General features: G+C 59.5%; 2 protein-coding genes across 2 annotated transcripts in view; one reads left to right on the plus strand and one right to left on the minus strand.

The window, feature by feature from the left end:
• Window positions 1-237: 237 nt before the first annotated feature.
• SPIRE2 (spire type actin nucleation factor 2) lies at window positions 238-9,024 on the minus strand. The gene is made up of 15 exons (XM_069868560.1): window positions 8,782-9,024; window positions 5,143-5,180; window positions 4,534-4,893; window positions 4,136-4,216; window positions 3,895-4,059; window positions 3,704-3,790; window positions 3,426-3,549; window positions 2,387-2,556; window positions 2,129-2,279; window positions 1,872-2,005; window positions 1,344-1,478; window positions 1,205-1,272; window positions 1,088-1,115; window positions 863-978; window positions 238-779 (listed from the first exon to the last, which is right to left on the minus strand). Exons 1-15 carry the CDS (start codon window positions 8,993-8,995, stop codon window positions 569-571), a joined length of 2,082 nt encoding a protein of 693 aa, XP_069724661.1. The 5' UTR covers window positions 8,996-9,024; the 3' UTR covers window positions 238-568.
• Window positions 9,025-16,379: 7,355 nt separating this feature from the next.
• FANCA (FA complementation group A) overlaps window positions 16,380-19,393 on the plus strand; it is a 41,092-nt gene continuing 38,078 nt past the window's right edge. The window contains exons 1-3 of the mRNA XM_069868832.1: window positions 16,380-16,424; window positions 17,988-18,097; window positions 19,061-19,124. Coding sequence (XP_069724933.1) covers window positions 16,385-16,424; window positions 17,988-18,097; window positions 19,061-19,124 — 214 coding nt within the window. The 5' untranslated portion in view covers window positions 16,380-16,384. The remainder of the gene's footprint in view (window positions 16,425-17,987; window positions 18,098-19,060; window positions 19,125-19,393) is intronic.

Raw genomic sequence — 19,393 nt, forward strand, 5'->3', positions numbered from 1 at the left:
ACAATAACCTGCTGGTCACGCTGTTTCTGATCCAAGCCAAGATGCCATTGGCCTTCTTGGCCACCTGGGCCACTGCTGGCTCATGTTCAGTCCTGGACGTCACCCCATCCAGGAGGCCATGGTGGAGTAAAGGGGGTTGGTGGGCCCGCTTGTGCCCCCCTGCACACTGTCTGCCCCCCTTCCCCCTGCAGGAGCACCCACACGGCCGCAGGGGCAGCCCAGCGGATTTATTAGCCGAGGGGGTTTCGTACAGAGCGGCCGTGCCAGCCCGCAGCACCCTGGCACAGCCAGGGCTTGGCACAGAAGCGGGATTTAGGGCAGCGGGTGCGAAGACTGGTGGCTGCGGGCGCCCCATGGCAGGATATGTCCCCAAAGGGGCCGTGCCAGCATCCTACCGAGGCAGGAGGGGACAGCGGGTGCCCCGCTGTGCTGCCGGTCCTTTCCTCCCCGTGGTCCGTAAGGTATATAAATATAGAGGCTGTATGTACACATCCTATGTATATATGTACATCGGGGGGCCGCTAGCAAAGTCTGCGCTGGGGCGGCCGGCACCCCTGCGCCAGGTCCCTCACTTGTGCCAGGAGTCGCCGTAGAGGGAGCGGGTCTTGGCAGCGCGGCGTGGCGCGGCGTTGAGGACGGCCACGCTGCGGCGGCTGGAGCAGATGACGTCGGTGACGAAGCCGGCGCAGTCGCTGCAGACATCACGCAGGACGGAGCCCTGGGCGTAGATGTGGGGGAACTCCTCTTCCACCCGGCGCCAGCACGTGCCCGAGAGCGAGCTGCAGCACAGGGCACCCCGTCAACCCCAGCCCCAGTAGGAGGAGGAGGGCGAGGGAGGAAGGCTCAGGGCCAGGGGACTCACTGGAAGGTCTCTCTCTTCCGCAGCGGCAGGGCTTTGGCCAGCAGTGAGCCCGGGAGGCTCTCGAAACCCAGTGCGTAGACAGGAATGTGAGCCAGCTTCTTGGAAGGCATCTTCATCTGCCGGGTGTGCAGGTGTCAGGGCAACAACATAGGGATGAAGCAGGGACAGAGTTGGGGCAGGTAGAGGGAAGGGACACAGGGGCACTGGCCAGAGCCAGTCGATTACCTTCAGGCTGCAGGAGCTGCAGACAGACCTGGGGACACAGAGAGAGGCTGATGAGTGGGGCTGTTGTGGGCACCCTCCTGTCCCCCTCACAACCCCATGGCACGGTGTGGTGCTCACCGCTTGCAGAAGAGGCACGCCGCAGGCCAGGAGAAGAGGGGGAATTTGGCCCTGCAGCAGCAGCAGACCTGTGGGCAGAGCGGGGTGAGATCCAGGGGCTGGCTGGGAGGCACTCAGCTGCTCCAGCCCCAGCACCCACCTTCCCCTTCCGGAGGCTGCTGTACAGCTCCTTGCTCTGCAGGAACTTCTCCATCTCGGCCTTGACCAACACCTTACGCACGTTGATCATCTCCTCCACGGTGAGGGCCAGGCTCTCCACGGGGTGGCTGAACTCCTGTGGGTGACGTGGGATGTCAGCCCAGTCTGTCGCAGGGCGGCAGCACAGGGCATAGCCTGGAGCATCCCTGTGCCGTGAGCAGAGCATCCTGGCATGGAAAAAACATCCCAGCACAGGCAAACCTCCCCAGCATGGGCAGTGTTTTCTGACAAAGGTCAAACCTCCCAGCATGGGCATAACATCCCTGGCACAGGTATAGCATCTCCAGCACGGACAGAGCCTCCCAGCATGACCACAGAGCATGCCTCAAGTCCCACATCCCACGCAGAGGGAGCAGGGAGACCACGTGAATGCCTTGGCCTCCTTGTGCCCTCATTTTGGGCCATGGTCAAGCTCACATGGTGCCCCCAGCCCTGATGTCCCCAGCCTGGCTCTGCTACCAGCACTCACCAGCCAGAGGTGCTTAGAGCTGGTGCTGGGTGCAGTGCCGGATCCGTCCTCTGGCCTCTCCTCCACGGCACCGAGGGTGGCCCGGGGCGGTGCTGAGCTTTCTGGCCGTCGGTGGCAGCTGGCAGGAACGGAGCCTGTGGGGAAGGATGGGGAGGCCATGGCAAGGCCACACTGCCTGGTGCCAACCCTGCAGCAGAGCACGGCACAGCCACCCTGGGGATGGAGGTAGCATGGGGCTGGGGACTTCTGGCAGGTACCTGAGCGGGGCCGGGGCTCGGGCTGCAATGACTCTGGCTCCTGAGGTGCAGCCTGGCCACCCCCCATCTGGCTCTGCAGCTGCGCCAAGTCGTGCTCGGAGAAGGAGCGGTCCCGCTTCAGTGGCGCCTCCGTGCTGGGAGAGTCCTCCTCCTGCAAGGCCATGGGGCTGCGTCACGCCAGGGATGCCCTCATCCCCCTGGGACCTCCCGAGTCCCCCTGACCTCCACCCTCCCACCCCGCCGTGTCCCCTCTCTTGCCTCGGAGATATTCATCTCCTCCATCTCAGCCAGGGTGGGTGCCTTGAGCAGGACACGGGGCCGCGGGCGCGTGAGTGCGGTGCTTGCTGGGGACCGGGAGAGCTCGAGGCAGGAGCTGGAGGTCAAGTGGCCCAAGCAGGCATGGGGGATGCAGGGCAGGGAGCTGTAGGCTGTATGCAAGGACATAGAATCATAGAATCACCAGGTTGGAAAAGATCCACCGGATCATCGAGTCCAACCATTCGTATCAATCACTAAACCATGTCTCTCAGTGCCTCGTCCACTCATCCCTTAAACACCTCCAGCGAAGGTGACTCAACCACCTCCCTGGGCAGCTGTTCCAGTGACCAATGACTCTTTCCGTGAAAAATTTTTTCCTAATGTTCAGCCTGAACCTCCCCTGGTGGAGCTTGAGGCCATTCCCTCTCGTCCTGTCCCCTGTCACTTGGGAGAAGAGCCCAGCTCCCTCCTCTCCACAACCTCCTTTCAGGTAGTTGGAGAGAGCAATGAGGTCTCCCCTCAGCCTCCTCTTCTCCAGCCTAAACACCCCCAGCTCTCTCAGCCATTGCTCATAAGGCCTGTTCTCCAGCCCCTTCACCAGCTTTGTTGCTCTTCTCTGGACTCGCTCCAGAGCCTCAACATCCTTCTTGTGGTGAGGGGCCCAGAACTGAACACAGGATTCGAGGAGCGGTCTCACCAGTGCCGAGTCCAGAGGGAGAATAACCTCCCTGGCCCTGCTGGCCACGCCGTTTCTGATCCAAGCCAAGATGCCATTGGCCTTCTTGGCCCCCTGGGCCCCTGCTGGCTCATGTTCAGTCGCTGTCAACCAACACCCCCAGGTCCCTCTCCTCCAGGCAGTTTCCAGCCAGGCTTCTCCTAGTCTGTAGCTGCTCAGGGTTGTTGTGCCCCAAGTTCAGGACCCGGCATTCAGCCTTGTTAAACCTTCTGCCATTGGTCTCAGTCCCAATGAGCTGGGGACCTTCCCTGGTGCCAGGCATGTTGCCGACAGGCTGGTGTGGCAGGGAGGGGATGCTGGTACCTTTCTGGCCACGGTACGGCATCTCCACAGGCCGAAGCTTCCTCTCCTGCCTGATCTCCTCTAGGATCTTCTCATGGAGTGTCCTCTGTTTCTGGGGCAGGGGCCGCAGCTGCCGCTCTGACACCTGTGGGATGCAGGGTCAGGACCTCAAGCAGTGGCCACAGCTCGGGGTTGACCACCCTCGGGGTGCCTGGCCAGGTGGGTACGGTACCCATGGGACATGCTAAGCCCTGTCTGGAACTGCCCTGCCATAAATGTATCCTGGTGCTGGCACTCACCTGCTTCAGTGGGGGTCGGGAGCGGATGAAATCAAGGATGAGCTCATGTGCATCCTTCTTCACCCGTGGTGGGATGTCTCCATCCACCTGGGAGAGGGCAGAGGGGCAGTGAGTGGTGACAACGCGAGGGTCAGTGGGCAGCACAGCAGCAGGGTGAGGGGCGGGCATGGGGACAGCCCAGCCGCGCTCACCATGACCTTGCGGAGTTTGTAGTTGCGGGCACGGATGTCCTGCATGAGCATCTCAAAGGGCGTGAGCTGGTACTCGGTGGGCAGGGGGTTGAACTGCTTCTCCTGCACCTTCTTAAGCTTCACACCATGTCGTAGCTCCCGCATCAGCTGCACCCACAGCCGGGCCTAGGGCAGGATGAACGCAACGTCAGCCAACTTCACAGCCCCGGCACAGCCCCCGCGCCCGGCCATGCCATCGTACCCAGTCCGTGTTGCGCAGACTGCCCAGCTCTGCCGCCGGCCGCTCCTCTGCTTCCTCATCCTCCTTCAGCTTCTGCAGCATCTGCCATGGCACAAGATGCTGTCGCCCTGCCCTGGTGGCACCGAGGGTCCCACTGGGACTTTGCCACAGGGCCACAGCACTGACACGTACCCCCAAGACACCCCCATGCCCGCTACGAGCCCACCCGCCAGCACCAGCCCGGCGTAGCCGGCGGTGCCACAGCACCGGGAGAGGGTGTACAGCCAAACACCGGTGCTGTCAGCCCTGGTCAGGGCAGGTGGAGGGGAGCACTACGCTCACCTCAGTGTTTTGGGCTCACACGTGGTTTCCCCAGACAGGCAGTGGTGCTCGCCATGCTGGTGAGTACCTGCACTTACCTCTTTGGCATCACGGATCTTGGCAAGGAAGGCTTTCAGCTCCACAGTCTCAGCAAAGAGCGCCCGGCAGACAGCCTGGTAGTGTGACTGAGCCTCGTCGGGGTCGGCCAGGCGGGCGGCACAGCACCGCATGGCCTGCCCGAAGGTGCGCACAGCACGTGGCGGCCCCTCGGCCCCCTCCTCCTCCTCCTCCTGCCCACCATAGCCTTCATCGGCTGTGCCGCAGCCACTGTCCTCCGAGTCGCTGTTGGTCATCAGGTCGATGAGCTGCTCCAGCTGCGGGCTCAGCTCCCGCTCCTCGTTCTCATCCAGCCCCCAGTCCAGCGCCCGGTATATGGCGAAGCCCAACGACTGCACCATCTGCAAGGAGACGGCACTGGGGCCTGGCTGGACCCTGGCACCGGTGGCACCAGCCACCCTGTGCCCCCCAGCCCTCGGTGCTGGGTCTCATCCCCCCACTGCACCCCAGGACGAAGATCCCGTCACCACAGGGCAAGGTGGACGGGTGGCCATGCCCACCCAGGGACCCCTGTGCTGGGGTGCGATGGCAGAAAGGCCATGTCACCAACAAGCTGCAGCGGGGCTGGTGGGTGTCTGACCCCGACATACCTGAGCTTCGGCAGAGGGTGTCAGCAGCAGGGGCAGCTCTGGAGGGAGGAAAGCAGAGTCACCACTGGCACCCACAGCCCCACACTGGCCACCCCCTCAGCGTCACCTCCTGTTCCACACCCCGAGGATGCTGCACCTACCCAGCCCCGGCTGCGGGGCACCCAGCAGGGCCGCCCTGAGCAGGTCCATCTCAGCATGTCCTACCTTGAGCCAGGACCCCATCCCCAGCTGGTCCCACCCTGAGCTGGTCCCATTCTGAGCTGCCTGCAGGACCCAGGAGGCACATTGCGGGTGGCAGGGTCACTCCTTTACCCCTCGCCCCTGGGGTTAGAGGGAGCTGAGAACTCTGCACCCACAGGAAAATGCCCCCTGCACCCTCTGGGCTGTGGGCACTCACAGCAGGCATTGGCAGTGTGGGGTGCAGCGAGGACGAGCGGGTCACCCATGGGACACAGCCCGTGTACCTGGTGTGGGCTGTGGAGATGGGTTGTGCCCAGCAAATGATGCTGCTTTAAAGTGCAGAGCCAGCATACCTGGAGCATTGCACACGCACAGCACTGTGCCCACACACAAGACCAGGACACGCTTGTGGGCAGCTCAGACCTTCCCAGGAGCTGGACAGCCATGGGCTGATGAGCAGGAGTGGCTTTTGCAGCGTTCCCAAGGGCAGTGCTCTGAGGTGCTTGGCTCCTCTTTCCCATAGCATCCGCAGAGCTTCTTCCCGGGCCCATGGGAGCCAGCCAGGCATTAGCTCTCCATTTAGCGGATCAATGCGGCAGCCAGCAGCCGGGATGTGCCGGCCATGTGCCAGCCAGGCCCGGAGCTGCACAGGAAGGGCAGCGCGAGCAGCGGAGATGCGAGCTCCAGCCCTACCGTGGTGCCATGCATGAGCCTGACATCACTCCCACACCCCCAGGCTGTGCCCAGCTCCTGCTGCAGTGCCAGCCCCAGGGTGCTCAGCCCTCGCTGGGAGAGGATGCAGGGGCACATCCCCTGGGACCTTGCCACTGACCCTCGAGGAGCTGGTGTCCAGCCAGAGCCCCCTCCCACTGACTGCTGTTCAGAAAACACCGTGAGAGCCAGTCTGAAAGGCTGAGCCTGGCTGGTCCCAGCACCGCCTGCTACTGGAACAGCAACCAGGCAGCTTTGGCAGTGCCTAAGCAGCGCTGATAGCCCGGCTGCTCCCACAGGACGGGGAATCGGAGCTGCTTGGGTGAGTGCTGCTGGCTCACCCAGCCCAGATACAGCCACGTGCCAGGACGTTGCCGTCACCCTTAAATCCATAGAATCCATAGGTTGGAAAAGACCCACCAGATCATCGAGTTCAACCATTCCCATCAATCACTAAACCATGCCCCTCAGCACCTCGTCCACCCGTCCCTTAAACACCTCCAGGGAAGATGACTCAACCACCTCCCTGGGCAGCCTGTTCCAGTGCCCAATGACCCTTTCCATGAATTTTTTTTTCCTAATGTTCAGCCTAAACCTTCTCTGGCCAGCGGTTCTGGGAGGCACCCACAGCCAGCTCTTCCATCTCTGCAGAGAAGGGCCCTGATTCCTCCCTGCGGAGATGGCTCAGGCTGGCACGGAAGGGAATAGGGAGCGCGGTGGCTCAGAGAAGGGTGTGGGGCCAGTTCCCATGTGCAACCGGCAGAGCAGGTGTGACCATGCCATGCCCGGCTGCCACAGGCATGTGCCGCGCTCGTGGGTGGCCCTGTCCTGGGCACAGCGCTGTCCCCAGCCAGCCTGGCCACTGGCAGCAAGAATCATAGAATCACCAGGTTGGAAGAGACCCACCAGATCATTGAGTCCAACCATTCCTATCAAACACTAAACCATGACCCTCAGCACCTCATCCATCTGTGCCTTAAACACCTCCAGGGAAGGTGACTCAACCACCTCCCTGGGCAGCCTATTAAAGGACACACAGGGACGCTGCAGCATCCCTGCCCGTCTCTGCCTGGCTGCGAGCCCTTGCGAGGCCCCATGGTCCCTGATGGTGCCGAGCACCGGGTGCCATCCCCGGGTGCACTGGCCTCCCCACTGGGTGAGGTGGATGAAGCCATTTGCCGTGCTCTGTCATTAGGCGCAGGGGTGCTCCTTGTCACACTAAGCCACCCAGCATCCTTGCTGGCAGCCGGCCGAGCTGAATTACAGCCCGTAACCACCAGGGCCCTGCCCAGCAGCGCCAACCGCCCGCAGAGAGGGCATGGCCAGGAGTCCGAAGGTCAGCAACGGCGCTGCCCCAAAACACCGCTCCGGGGGGGCTGCAGGAGGATAAGGACCATGCTGGGGACCCGCGGTGACACACAGGGTCTCCTGCAGGGTCCGAGCATGCAGGCAGGTGCAGCGGGTGTGCCTGTGTATGTGCTCTGCGCGTGCAGACGTGTCCCCGTGTCTGTCTGTCTGTCCCTTTCATGCATCCCGCCTGCCCCAATCGGGATCCTGCAGCCCCACGGCGGGATCTGGTCCGGTGAGCCTGGCACTCACGGGCACCCCACGTTCCCCAGGTCCAGCCTCACCGGCTCACTCAGCCAGGCCAGACTCTACTGGTGCCAGCGCCGGTGCCGCTGTTGGTGCCGGTGCCACACCAGCCCCGCACCCCCGAATCACCAGCCCATCACCGTGCCAGTGCCAGCGATGGTCCCGGGGCTGCCAGTGCCGGTGCCGGTGCCAGTCCCCCCTTGCCAAGGCTGGAGTTTGGGGTTCACCCCCATCACTGCCGGTACCCGTGCCGCCTCCCCCCCGGTGTTGGTGCCTCCCTGCTGCTGCAGCCGCTGCCCCCGGTGCCACCGCAGTCCCCTGCTGCCGGTGACATCAGTGCCTGCCCCCTCCCTTGCCGGTGCCGTTTCCCCTGCCCATCCCCGTAGCCAGTCCCGGTCCTTCTCCACCGGTGCCGGTCCCTCCCTTCGGGGCTGCCGGTGTTGTCCCCCCCGCTGCCGACATCCCCGGTCCCTCCGCTCCTCCTCGGGCGGGCGGCACGGTGCAGCACCCGATAAGCAAGTCCCGGTGCCGGTAGGTAAATCCTGGTGCCGATAAGCAACTCCCGGTGCCGGTAAATCCCGGTGCCGGTGAGTCCCCGGCGTGGCGCAGCACCCCCTGCCGGCGCCGGTAAGCGCCGGTGCCGGTAAATACGTGCCGGTGCCAGTAAATAAGTGCCGGTAAGCAATTCCCAGTGCCGGTAAATAAGACCCGGTGCCGGGACTTACCGGCACCGGTAAGTCCCGGTACTCCCTCCCCTAGAGGGCGGCGCGGTGCAGCACACCCTGCCGGCACCGGTAAACGGCAGCGCCGGTAAGCAAGTCCCGGCACCGGTAAGTCCCGGTACTCCCTCCCCTAGAGGGCGGCGCGGTGCAGCACACCCTGCCGGCACCGGTAAGCGGCAGCGCCGGTAAGCAAGTCCCGGTGCCGGTAAGTGCCGGTAAGCAAGTCCCGGTGCCGGTGAGTAAGTCCCGGTGCCGGTGAGTCCCGGTGCTGCCCCCCCTAGAGGGCGGCGCGGTGCAGCACCCCCTGCCGGCGCCGGTAAGCAAGTCCCGGTGCCGGTAAGTGCCGGTGCCGGTGCGTCCCGGTGCCGGTGCCCCGTCCCCGCGCGGGCGCCGCCCCGCCCCGCCTCCCCCCGCGGTCGCGGCCGCGTCTCACCGGGCGGCGGGGCGGGCAGGACGACGCTGCCGTCGCCGCGGAGGCGGATGTCGGCGGTGCGGAGCGGGGCGGCGGCGGCGGCGGCGGCGGCGGCGGCGCGGCAGGTCTGGAAGCAGAGCGCCCACGCCTGCTCCTCGTTGAGCGGCTGCTCGTAGCACTTCAGCACCTCCTCCAGGGACAGCTCCCGCGGGGCGCCGCCGCCCGCGCGCGCCATCGCCCCATCCCCGCGCGCCGCCGCCGCCGCCGCCGCCGCACGGCCGGGCGGGGCCCCGGGGCGGGGAGCGGCGGGGGGAGGAGCGCCCCGCCCCCTGGATCCGCACCGCCCCCTGGGTCCGCCCCCCCGGGTCCGCCCCGCCCCCTGGGTCCGCCCCGCCCGCCGCCGCCGGGCTGGGGGGCGCCGGGCCGCCCGGCCGCCCCGGGGGGAGGCGGGAGGGGAGCACGGCGGGGCTCGAGGGGCGGAGCGGGGCCCTGTGGGACGCTGCACTGCGGGTGCGGGTGTGGGATGCGGGGTCGATGTGGGAGCGGGTGTGGGGTGCGGATATGGAGGGATTTGGGATGTGGGGTGCGAGATGTGGGATGTGGGATGCGGGATGTGGGGTGCAGGGTGTGGGATGTGGGGTGCGGGATGTGGGATGTGAAGTGAGGGGTGTGGGGTGCGGGATGTGGGGGATGGGATTTGGGATGCGGGATGTGGGGTGCAGGGTGTGGGATGTGGGGTGCGGGATGTGGGGTGCGGGGTGTGGGGTGCGGGATATGGGGAGGGGATTTGGGATGTGGGGTGCGAGATGTGGGATGTGGGATGCGGGATGTGGGGTGCAGGGTGTGGGATGTGGGGTGCGGGATGTGGGATGTGAAGTGAGGGGTGTGGGGTGCGGGATGTGGGGGATGGGATTTGGGATGCGGGATGTGGGGTGCAGGGTGTGGGATGTGGGGTGCGGGATGTGGGGTGCGGGGTGTGGGGTGCGGGATGTGGGGGGTGGGATGCGGGATGTGGGGTGCGGGGTGTGGGGTGCGGGACTTGGGATGTGGGGTGCGGGATATGGGGGGTGGGATTTGGGATGTGGGGTGCGGGATGTGGGGTGCAGGGTGTGGGGTGCGGGATGTGGGATATGAGCTGCGGGATGTGGTGTGCAGGGTGTGAGTTGTGGGATGTGGGGTGCGGGATGTGGGATGTGGGGTGTGGGATGTGGGATATGGGGTGCAGGATGTGAGGTGTGGGATGTGGGGGGTGGGATTTGGGATGTGGGATGCGGGATGTGGGGTGCAGGGTGTGGGATGTGGGGGGTGGGATTTGGGATGTGGGATGCGGGATGTGGGGTGCAGGGTGTGGGATGTGGGGTGCGGGATGTGGGGTGTGGGATTTGGGATGTGGGGGGTGGGATATGGGGGGGTGGGATTTGGGATGTGGGGTGCGGGATGTGGGATGCAGGATGCGGGGTGCAGGGTGTGGGGTGCGGGATGTCGTGTGCAGCGTGTGAGGTGCGGCATATGGGGGTGGGATTTGGGATGTGGGGTGCGGGATGTGGGATGTGGGGTGCGTGGTGTGGGGGGTGGGATATGGAGTGTGGGATGTGGGGTGCGGGATGTGGGGTGCAGGGTGTGGGGTGTGGGATGTGGGGTGCGGGATGTGGGGTGTAGGGTGTGGGACGTGGGATGCGGGATATGGGGGGTGGAACATAGGATGCAGGGTATGATGTGGGCTGCGGGATGTGGGGTGCAGGGTGTGTGGTGCAGGATGTGGGATGTGGGACGTGGGTGCAGGATGGGGGTTCCAAGTGCACGAAAGGATGTGGGGTGCAGGGTGTGGGGTGTAGGTTCCAAGCGCACAACAGGGTGCGGGGTGTGAAGTATGGAGTGCAGGGTGTGGGGTGCGGGGTCCAGGAGTACAGCAGGGTGCAGGGTGCGGGTTCCGAGCCCGCAACAGGGTGCGGGGTGCAGGGTGCGGGTTCCAGACACACAACAGGATGCAGAATGTGGTGTGCGGGGCGCAGGTTCCAGGCACACGGCAGGGTGTGGGGTGCAGAGTGCGTGGCGCAGGGTGCTGGCACATAACCAGGTGCAGGTCACAGGGTGCAGGGTGCAGGCACACAACTGGGTGCAGGTCATGGGGTGCAAGACACGAGTTACTGCAGGGTGCAGGAAGGTGGGTGCCCCCAGGACATGGGGTGCAGTGCCCAGAATGAGTGCTGGGGACTGGGTGCAGGGCGCTGCCGTGGGACACCCTTCCACAAGCGACATGGTCACAGCTTCTGCTTCCTGGAGAGGTCCAGGGAGGCTGGAGAGGCTGCCAGGGTGGTGGGAAGGGAGGGGAGACCTGGGGAGCTCGTCTCGGATGGTATGAGGAGCTGGTAGAGGGAAGGGGCCAGGCTGGGACAATAACACTCCCTGGGAGGAAAGGCTAGGAAAGAGAAGGGCTCTGGATGCTGCTGCATGGTTTGGACATGACCAGGAGCAGCAGAAGCCAATTGAAGATGCCGGGATGAGCAGCTGGAGTCTCTAGGGAGATGATGTCCCACAGGAACATGGTGTGGAGGAACAACACCCTGCAGCTCCCAGGAAAGGCTGGTGTGGCACAGGGCTGATATGGGGCTCGTGCCCAGGCACCAGCAGGTCCCTCTGGACCTGTGGGGTAAGCAGGATGGTACCTCTGGAAACAGCCCTGGCAGAGCAGAAAGGACAGCTAGCCTGCCGTGAAAGGTCAGCTGGAGCAAATTAAAGCTGTTGTCATGATGAGCTTCCCATTTCCATGATGGAAGGAGCACAAACCCTTGTTTCAGCTCCATTAACCCATGAGCATAAACTGAGACCAATCCTGGAGCCCTGGGAGAGGGACAGAGCTGGTACACGGGCGCTCCACCGGAGCAGCTCTTGGCTGCAATGCTCATGTCTGAGTCTGGCTTTCCGCACCAACAAGTAAGATTTGAATGCGACTTTTACCTTGTAATCAGTCGGCTTTGGAGCCTGCTTGGGAAGCGACTTTAGAGGCAGGAAAGCTGCGCGTGCTGCCTGCCGCAGAGGGTTTGTGCCGGACTGAGCTGACTGCTGGTTTTCCTGCGCCGCACACACCTGCCAGCGCCTCCGGACACAGCCAGGGCGGCACCGTCGGGGACAGGAGCAGGGAGGACGCACGGCGTTTGAAGGCGGCAATAACTCAACCTGCAAGAATAATGGGAATGCATTTGAATTATAAAGCACAAAGCCCTTTGCTTTGGGTAAAACTGTAATTAATATGAAATCAAGCTGTAATTAAAAGCTACCGTCTTGGAAAAAAATCAAACAAAAGCCAAGTGTGTATGTGCGTAGGGGAAATAGAATTAAAAATGAAAGAAATACGGTGGGGGAAAAATGAACAGGTTGGGAAAGAGTTGCAGAGCACTATGGGAGGGTTAGATTTCCCAGCTCCCTGCTAGCCTTGGCACCAAAGCAGGATGTGCCCAGTGAGACGGCCAGGATGGAGCCCTTCCCCAGCTCCGTGCTGTGTGTGGTGTTTGTGGGTATGATATTCACATGGATTTAATCCGTCGGATGCACAAAGTTTCCTTAATAAGCCACAGGAACCTGAGGTGAGCGCACAGAGCACCCGTGCTGTTGGATGCACCTACCTCACTTCCCTTAAATGTTGTAGGAAACTCAGGCCCACAAAAGGAGAGTGTTTTATGAGGTAGCTCGCTCTTGATGCATGCTGTGTGCTGGCCTCAGATGTGGCCAGAGGAGCTTCCTGGTGTTGCTGCTTGGAGTGCAGCCACAGCTCCAGGCCATGATGCTGAGCTCTCAGTTGTACTTCCCTGTGCCTCCTTGGAGGGTTTCTCATCGGTTTGGCCATCACAGTGATGGTTTCCCCCTGGTTTTTCTTCTTTGGTCAAACCAGGGATGAGTCCCTGACTGTACCTGCTCTAATGGAGCACTTGCTGCTCCCAGACTTTCTGGTTCCCCGAACTGCCCCTGCCAGCCCTGAGTCAATCGGACCCTCCCACCACAAGGCTGCACTTTGGTCTCCCCAAGAGGGATGCTGAGCCCCGTCCTGCTGCATTTGCCACTGCTGCCCTACACCCTGGGCTGGGCCAGAAGCTGGTCTGCAGCATCCCTGTCCCATGGAATGGAGACACCAGGCTCCTGGGGTGCAGATGCTGTAAGAGCTCCCCACTCTCTTCTCCACGCAAATAAACTCTGGGGTACCTCAGAAAACTGAGCTCTGGGTTGGGGCACCCTGCCAGGGCCAGCCAAGCCAGGTGATCCCTTTGCAGGAGCACGGGCTCCCTAATCTGCGCTCCTGATGAAAGCGGGTGGGTTGTGAGCATGGTGGCCAGCCCTGTCATCGTCTGCATCGGAGGAGGACGCAGACAAGCCTGTTCCTGCCTCTGGGCCAGATCCTGCTTGCAGTGCAGCTGTACCTGGTCCTGCTGCCCAGCAACATTGGGCTCTGCCTGTTATGGGAGGACAGCAAAGGATCCTGGGCTGGAGAAGGAGAGAGATTGAATCACAGAGCCCCTGTTAAAGCTCCATTTCCTTTCTACTCTTCTTCTTTATTAATATTTTAATTAAAACCAATTCTTTGAGGAGACTGTATTAACTCAGTATACCCCACAGATAATTCATGGAAGGATTAAATATAGCAAGCGTGGCTCCTCGTAAGCTGGTGAGGCCGCAGAGACCTGCTGGCTGTGTTGATAACAGAGACATTTACTGTTCTGTTTCCACTCACGGGTGATGGCTCCCCAGCCCACATGTGGGACTGCATGGACATGAGGCTCCACAACACATGGGACACGGGTACTGGCTTGTCTGCAGGGAGCCAGGGATGGTGGCCTTGAGCCCTCATGTTCCTGGGACATGTCCTGGGCACTGGAGCTCAGTTTAGCTGCGCGGTGCTGATCTCGGAGACAGGCAGCTCCTCCTCACCTCCCTGCCCCATCCCATGCTCTCCTCTTTTTCTCTTTCTGCCTTGCTGAATAATTTCTTTTCTTCTTCTCTGCTTATCTTTGAGGTGTTTGGAGGCTGGCCCTCCCCTCTCCTTCTCTTCCCTTGCCTTTCCTATGCAAATATTTCATTCCATTGTAGATGAATCCTTCTGGCCTCTGAATCACATTAATTGCTGGCTCAAACTTCAGTCTGGCTCCCCTCAACCCCTCCATACCGACCCCCAATCTGACTCAGTACTCCCACTCCCCTCTCCCCTCGGAGCCTGTGCCTTCCCAGGGACAGCATGGAGATGCCACGTCCCACAGCCCTCTTCCCACCCACGTTCCCACTCCCCAACTGTCTCCATGTCTTCCATTCCATCCTTGCCATCTGCCAAAGGAGCTCCCTGCAAATATCCCCAGGCAAGGTTGCTGTGGGAATGGTTTTGATTTGCTCCGGCCCCTCCAAAACCCAGGGCTGCCACAAACTTGACGGTGGTGTAAAGCGATTCAGGAAGGTGATTCAGGAAAAGGTTTCACTCGCCGTCTCCAAGCCAAGATTTGGTGCTGTGGTGACCTTCTGCAGCCTCCCTGGCATGGAGGCTGCCAGACCTGGAGCCTCGCCTCCTGCCAGCGCTGCCGGGGAGGGTTTTCTTTGTCCCTCTGACTCACCCACACAGGGGCCAGCACTGCAATAAAAAACATCCCACAAGCAATTCCAGCGCAGTGTTTCCAACGTCTGCAAACAGAAGCCAGCCTCGACGGCGAATCCCCTGGGGTTGTTCACCTGCCCGCACGCTGCCATCCTTCCTGTAATGAGTTACCGCCTCCTGCCCTGAACCCTCCACAGGGCACGCTAGCGGCAGCTCCCAGCACCGGTTCATCACCAGGAAGGATCAGGTGAGAGGCAACTGGGGAAAATTCCTGTGGGAGTTCCACATGACTGCCTCTGAAACCTTTATTGCCCCCAGCAATGCCCAGCTGGTGATTTCACAGAATCATAGAATGGTTTGGATCACAAGGGACCTCAAAGCTCATTCAGTTCCAACCACCTGCCATGGGCAGGGACACCTCCCACTGGACCAGGTTGCTCAAAGCCCCATCCAACCTGGCCTTGAACACCTCCAGGGATGGGGTAGCTACGATTTCCCTAGGCAACCTGGGCCAGGGCCTCACCATCCCCACTATAAAAAATTTTGTGCCAATATCTAATCTAAATCTCCCCTCTTCCAGCTTAAACCTGTTCCCCCTCATCCTGTCCCTGCACTCCCTGACCAAGAGCCCCTTCCCCAGCTTCCCTGTAGCCCCTTTCAGTGCTGGAAGTTGCTCTGTGTCTCCTCAGAACCTTTTCTTCTCCAGGATGAACCACCCCAACTCTTTCAGCCCATCCTTGTAGGAGAGGTGCTCCAGCCTTCAGATCATCTTGATGACCCTCCTCTGGATTGTTTCTCCTCCTGGGAGTTCCAGCTGGGCCACAGGCAGGTAGGTTCCCCTCAGGGCCTGTCAGGGGGATGCCCTTCTCCTGGTGACAGTGCTGGGGCTGTGGTCTGGGCCCCCCACTCCTGCCCCCGCCCCCACTCTCTCTGTAGAGTGCATTCCCTTCTTTCTGTGCCTTGTCATAGAATCATAGAATCACTAGGTTGGAAAAGACCTTTGAGATCAACTCCAACCATACCTATCCACTACTAAATCATATCCCTGAGCACGTCATCTACTCATCTTTTAAACACCTCCAGGAATGGGGACTCCACCACCTCCCTGGGAAGCCTCTCCCAGTGCCTGAGAACCCTTTTGTCGAAGAATTTTTTCCTAATCTCCAATCTAAATCTCCCCTGGTGCAACTTGAGGCCAATTCCTCTTGTCCTATCACTTGTCACTTGGGAGAAGAGACTGGCACCCACCTCTCTACAGCCTCATTTCAGGGAGCTGAGGACAGTGATGAGGTCTCTCCTCAACATCCTTTTCTCCAGCCAAAACAACCCCAGGTCCCTCAGCTGCCTCTCATAAGGGTTGTTCTCCAGACCCTTCACCAGATTTGTTGCCCTTCTCTGGACACTCTCCAAGATGCCGTGTTCCATCCCATCTTGTCCTGACCTGTGCCACGCCATGCCGTGAGAATTAATTGATGAGTTTTGCTGCAGCTGGTTTGTATGTTTAATTATCTTGTCATATAAATCTGTCTTGTACCGAGAAATAATATTCAGACCATCTCCAGACATGATGTTTAGTTGTCTAGCAAGATATAGTTGTCTTAGGTCAAATGATAACCTGAAGGGAGTCTTCTGACACAGTCGAATACTCCAAAAATATAATGAGCCATCTTGGAGAGATTTATATGGTTCTTTGTCTAGAACTAGCATATATACCCACTGCTTTTGTAAGATGCCATGCCTTTTTCAGAAGGGCATCAATTGAATTGTAAAATAAAAATATTATCTTTGCTTCGAGGACTGTGTCCTTTGCAATATTTTACCAGTGAATAAGTGTTTCTCACAATGCCATTTCCAGCCATGCCTGTGGACCTCCTCCCTCTCCTCCCCACCCCTCGCCCCACGCCCCCAACAGCTCCCGCCCTCCCCAACATGGCCGCCGCCTTCTTCGCCACTACCAAGATGGCGGAGGGGGGCGGGGCTCCGCGCGCTCCCAGCCAATGGCGGCGCGGGGCGCGCGGGTAGATTTGGCGGGAAGCGGTCGGGGCCGCCGCTATGGCGGGCGCGGGCGGGAGGAGCTGGAGGGACCTGCTGGGTAGGTCCGGGCTGGGGCTGCGCCGAGGGAGCGCTTGGCCTGACGCTGTCTGCGGGGACAGTGGAGGGAATGGGGGGGGGCAGTAATTGAAAAAGGGGGAATGAATGAATGAATGAGAAGGGGTGGGAGGCTAGTGGTTAGGATTCGGCGCTCTCGCCGCCGCGACCCGGAGTCGATTCCCCGTCTGGGTGGAAACATGGATCTGCTGGAGGGTAGGGAGGCCCTGCAAGGGGATCTGAACAGGCTGGACCGCTGGGCTGAGACCAATGGCATGAGGTTTAACAAGGCCAAATGCCGGGTCCTGCACTTGGGGCACAACAACCCTGAGCAGCTCCAGACTAGGAGAAGCCTGGCTGGAAACTGCCTGGAGGAGAGGGACCTGGGGGTGTTGGTTGACAGCGACTGAACATGAGCCAGCAGGGGCCCAGGTGGCCAAGAAGGCCAATGGCATCTTGGCTTGGATCAGAAACGGCGTGGCCAGCAGGGCCAGGGAGGTTATTCTCCCTCTGGACTCGGCACTGGTGAGACCGCTCCTCGAATCCTGTGTTCAGTTCTGGGCCCCTCACCACAAGAAGGATGTTGAGGCTCTGGAGTGAGTCCAGAGAAGAGCAATGAAGCTGGGGAAGGGGCTGGAGAACAGGCCTTATGAGGAACGGCTGAGAGAGCTGGGGGTGTTTAGCCTAGAGAAGAGGAGGCTGAGGGGAGACCTCATTGATCTCTACAACTACCTGAAAGGAGGTTGTGGAGAGGAGGGAGCTGGGCTCTTCTCCCAAGTGACAGGGGACAGGACGAGAGGGAATGGCCTCAAGCTCCACCAGGGGAGGTTTAGGCTGAACATTAGGAAAAAATGTTTCACAGAAAGGGTCGTTGGGCACTGGAACAGCTGCCCAGGGAGGTGTTTAAGGGACGGGTGGATGAGGCGCTGAGGGACACGGTTTAGTGTTTGATAGGAATGGTTGGACTTGATGATCCAGTGAGTCTTCCAACCTGATGATTCTGTGAATGAAAGGAGGGAAGAATAACTGAAAAGGGGGAAAAATGAATGAATGAGCAAAAGGAGGGGGGAAAGGATGAAAGGAGAGGTGAATGAATGGAGAGATGAAGGCCCCTCTCTGCCCCTCCTCCCCCAGCCCCTGTGGCGCTCTGGGTTACTGGCAGCCCATCGCCTCAGTTCCTCTTGCCCCTGCTCCTCCCGGGTGCCCTGTTCCAATGTCCCATGGCTTTCCTGTGGCTCCACCGTGGCTCCTACCCTGGGCCGAGGGTGTGAGGGCAGCACTTTGGTTGCTTTGGACCAGGAGCTTTGGAGGCCCGTGACTGACAGCAGCTGACGGGGCTTTGGCTGTGCTGGGATGCTCATGCTGAAGGCCGTGGGGCTTTGTCTGCAGAGCTGCTTGGAACAAGGTGCAGCAGCATCCTGCGCTGCTCCTGCTATGCTGATGGCTTGCAAGGGTCTGACCAGGGTCACCTCTGCTCTGTCAGTGCTGTAGCAGCAGAGAGAGAGAGGTTTCTTCAAGGAGGCTGTTGGAGCAAGCTCCGGTTATAAAAGAAATCCAAACTTCTCAGCAGGGAGAGCCAGGAAAAGAAAAAGTGCCTTCAGGAGCGGAGCAGAGCTCCAGGAAGCGGCCCTGCACCTTCTGGATCACCATCAGAACCTGAATGACCTCCTCCTGGAGGTAGGAGTGGCATGGTTTGGGGAGTAATGGTTAGGCTAGGGATTGAGGGGGATCCCAGCTGGAGGTGGGTTCTACAAAATTCCTTCCTAGTGCAACAATAACATAAATGTCCTGAGAACACAGTTTCCATGGTAGAGGAAAGAAGAAACAGCACTGTGGAAGTAAGCAGAAGCTTAGAGATCTGTCTTGCTGAAGTTAGATTTTTCTTTTTTTTGTCTACATTTATTGTTATGGACCAAAATGGTCAAGCATGGTTTGCATTTGGGACAAAGGGAAATCCAGCACCTTTTTCTTGAGGTCAGAACTGGCTTCTTGTGAGTACAGGAAAAATAAGATCAGGGAAGATTATTTGTTTTTATATGAATTACCAACCGTTTCTGATTCATGTGACTGTCTTCATGAAAACTTGTGTAATACATTGACATTTGAGACAACATTCTACGTGGCCACATTCTACCTTCTCTGCACACATTGGAAAGAGCTTTTGACCTCAATAACAGCAACAGACAATTCAAATAATTCCCACAGTTCAGCAACAGGAATGTTTCTTTCTTATGGAGTATTTATTTTTATAAAGAGAAAAAGGGGATTGAACTAGAAAAGGATCCAACAATTTGACGTGTGTTGTCATATTTATGGCAGCGAGGCTTCACAGAGGGGCCTTGAAAGCTAGAAATTCTATTCCTGGTGCTGCTGCTGATCTGTCGGGTGACTCTGGACAAGCAACTTTGACCCGTATCTCTTTTTTTCTGCATAAAATGATGATAACTATACATACAGCTCTTATAAGGGGCCCTGAAATCTAGTTTACCAGGACCATGAGGGAGCTTGGAGTTAATTTCTCTTCAGTTGCTCCAGTGCCCTGAATGCCAAGACTGCTCTGGATGCTTTAAAGGGGATGTATTCGTAAATATGTGTAATAGACATGTAAGATTTAATGGCTTTTTTTTTTTTTGCTTCAAGGTGGAAGACTCAGTCGAGCCAGCTGGACAGGGTGGCATAGAGCGCCAGGAAGTATCATTTATAGGTGAGTGAAAGAGTATCTAATGGAGACAGATGTGAGAAAGAGCTTTTCTTTAAGTTTTTCTTTTGACTGTTAAATGAAATCCCAGCTTTACTTTCTTTTCACTGTTCCGGTCCCCCATTTGGCTGCTTATTTCTTACTTGGCCAGTGATGTCAGTGCTGGCAAGGCCTGATTGTTAAATATTTTGGTGATTTGCTATTATAAGTCCCACAAAACTAAAATGCAAACATCTGCTTAGCAAGGATATTCCATCTCTGTGGTTGCTTTTCCC

Source organism: Phaenicophaeus curvirostris, chromosome 14 (genome assembly GCF_032191515.1).
Source record: "Phaenicophaeus curvirostris isolate KB17595 chromosome 14, BPBGC_Pcur_1.0, whole genome shotgun sequence".
NCBI lineage: Eukaryota > Metazoa > Chordata > Aves > Cuculiformes > Cuculidae > Phaenicophaeus > Phaenicophaeus curvirostris.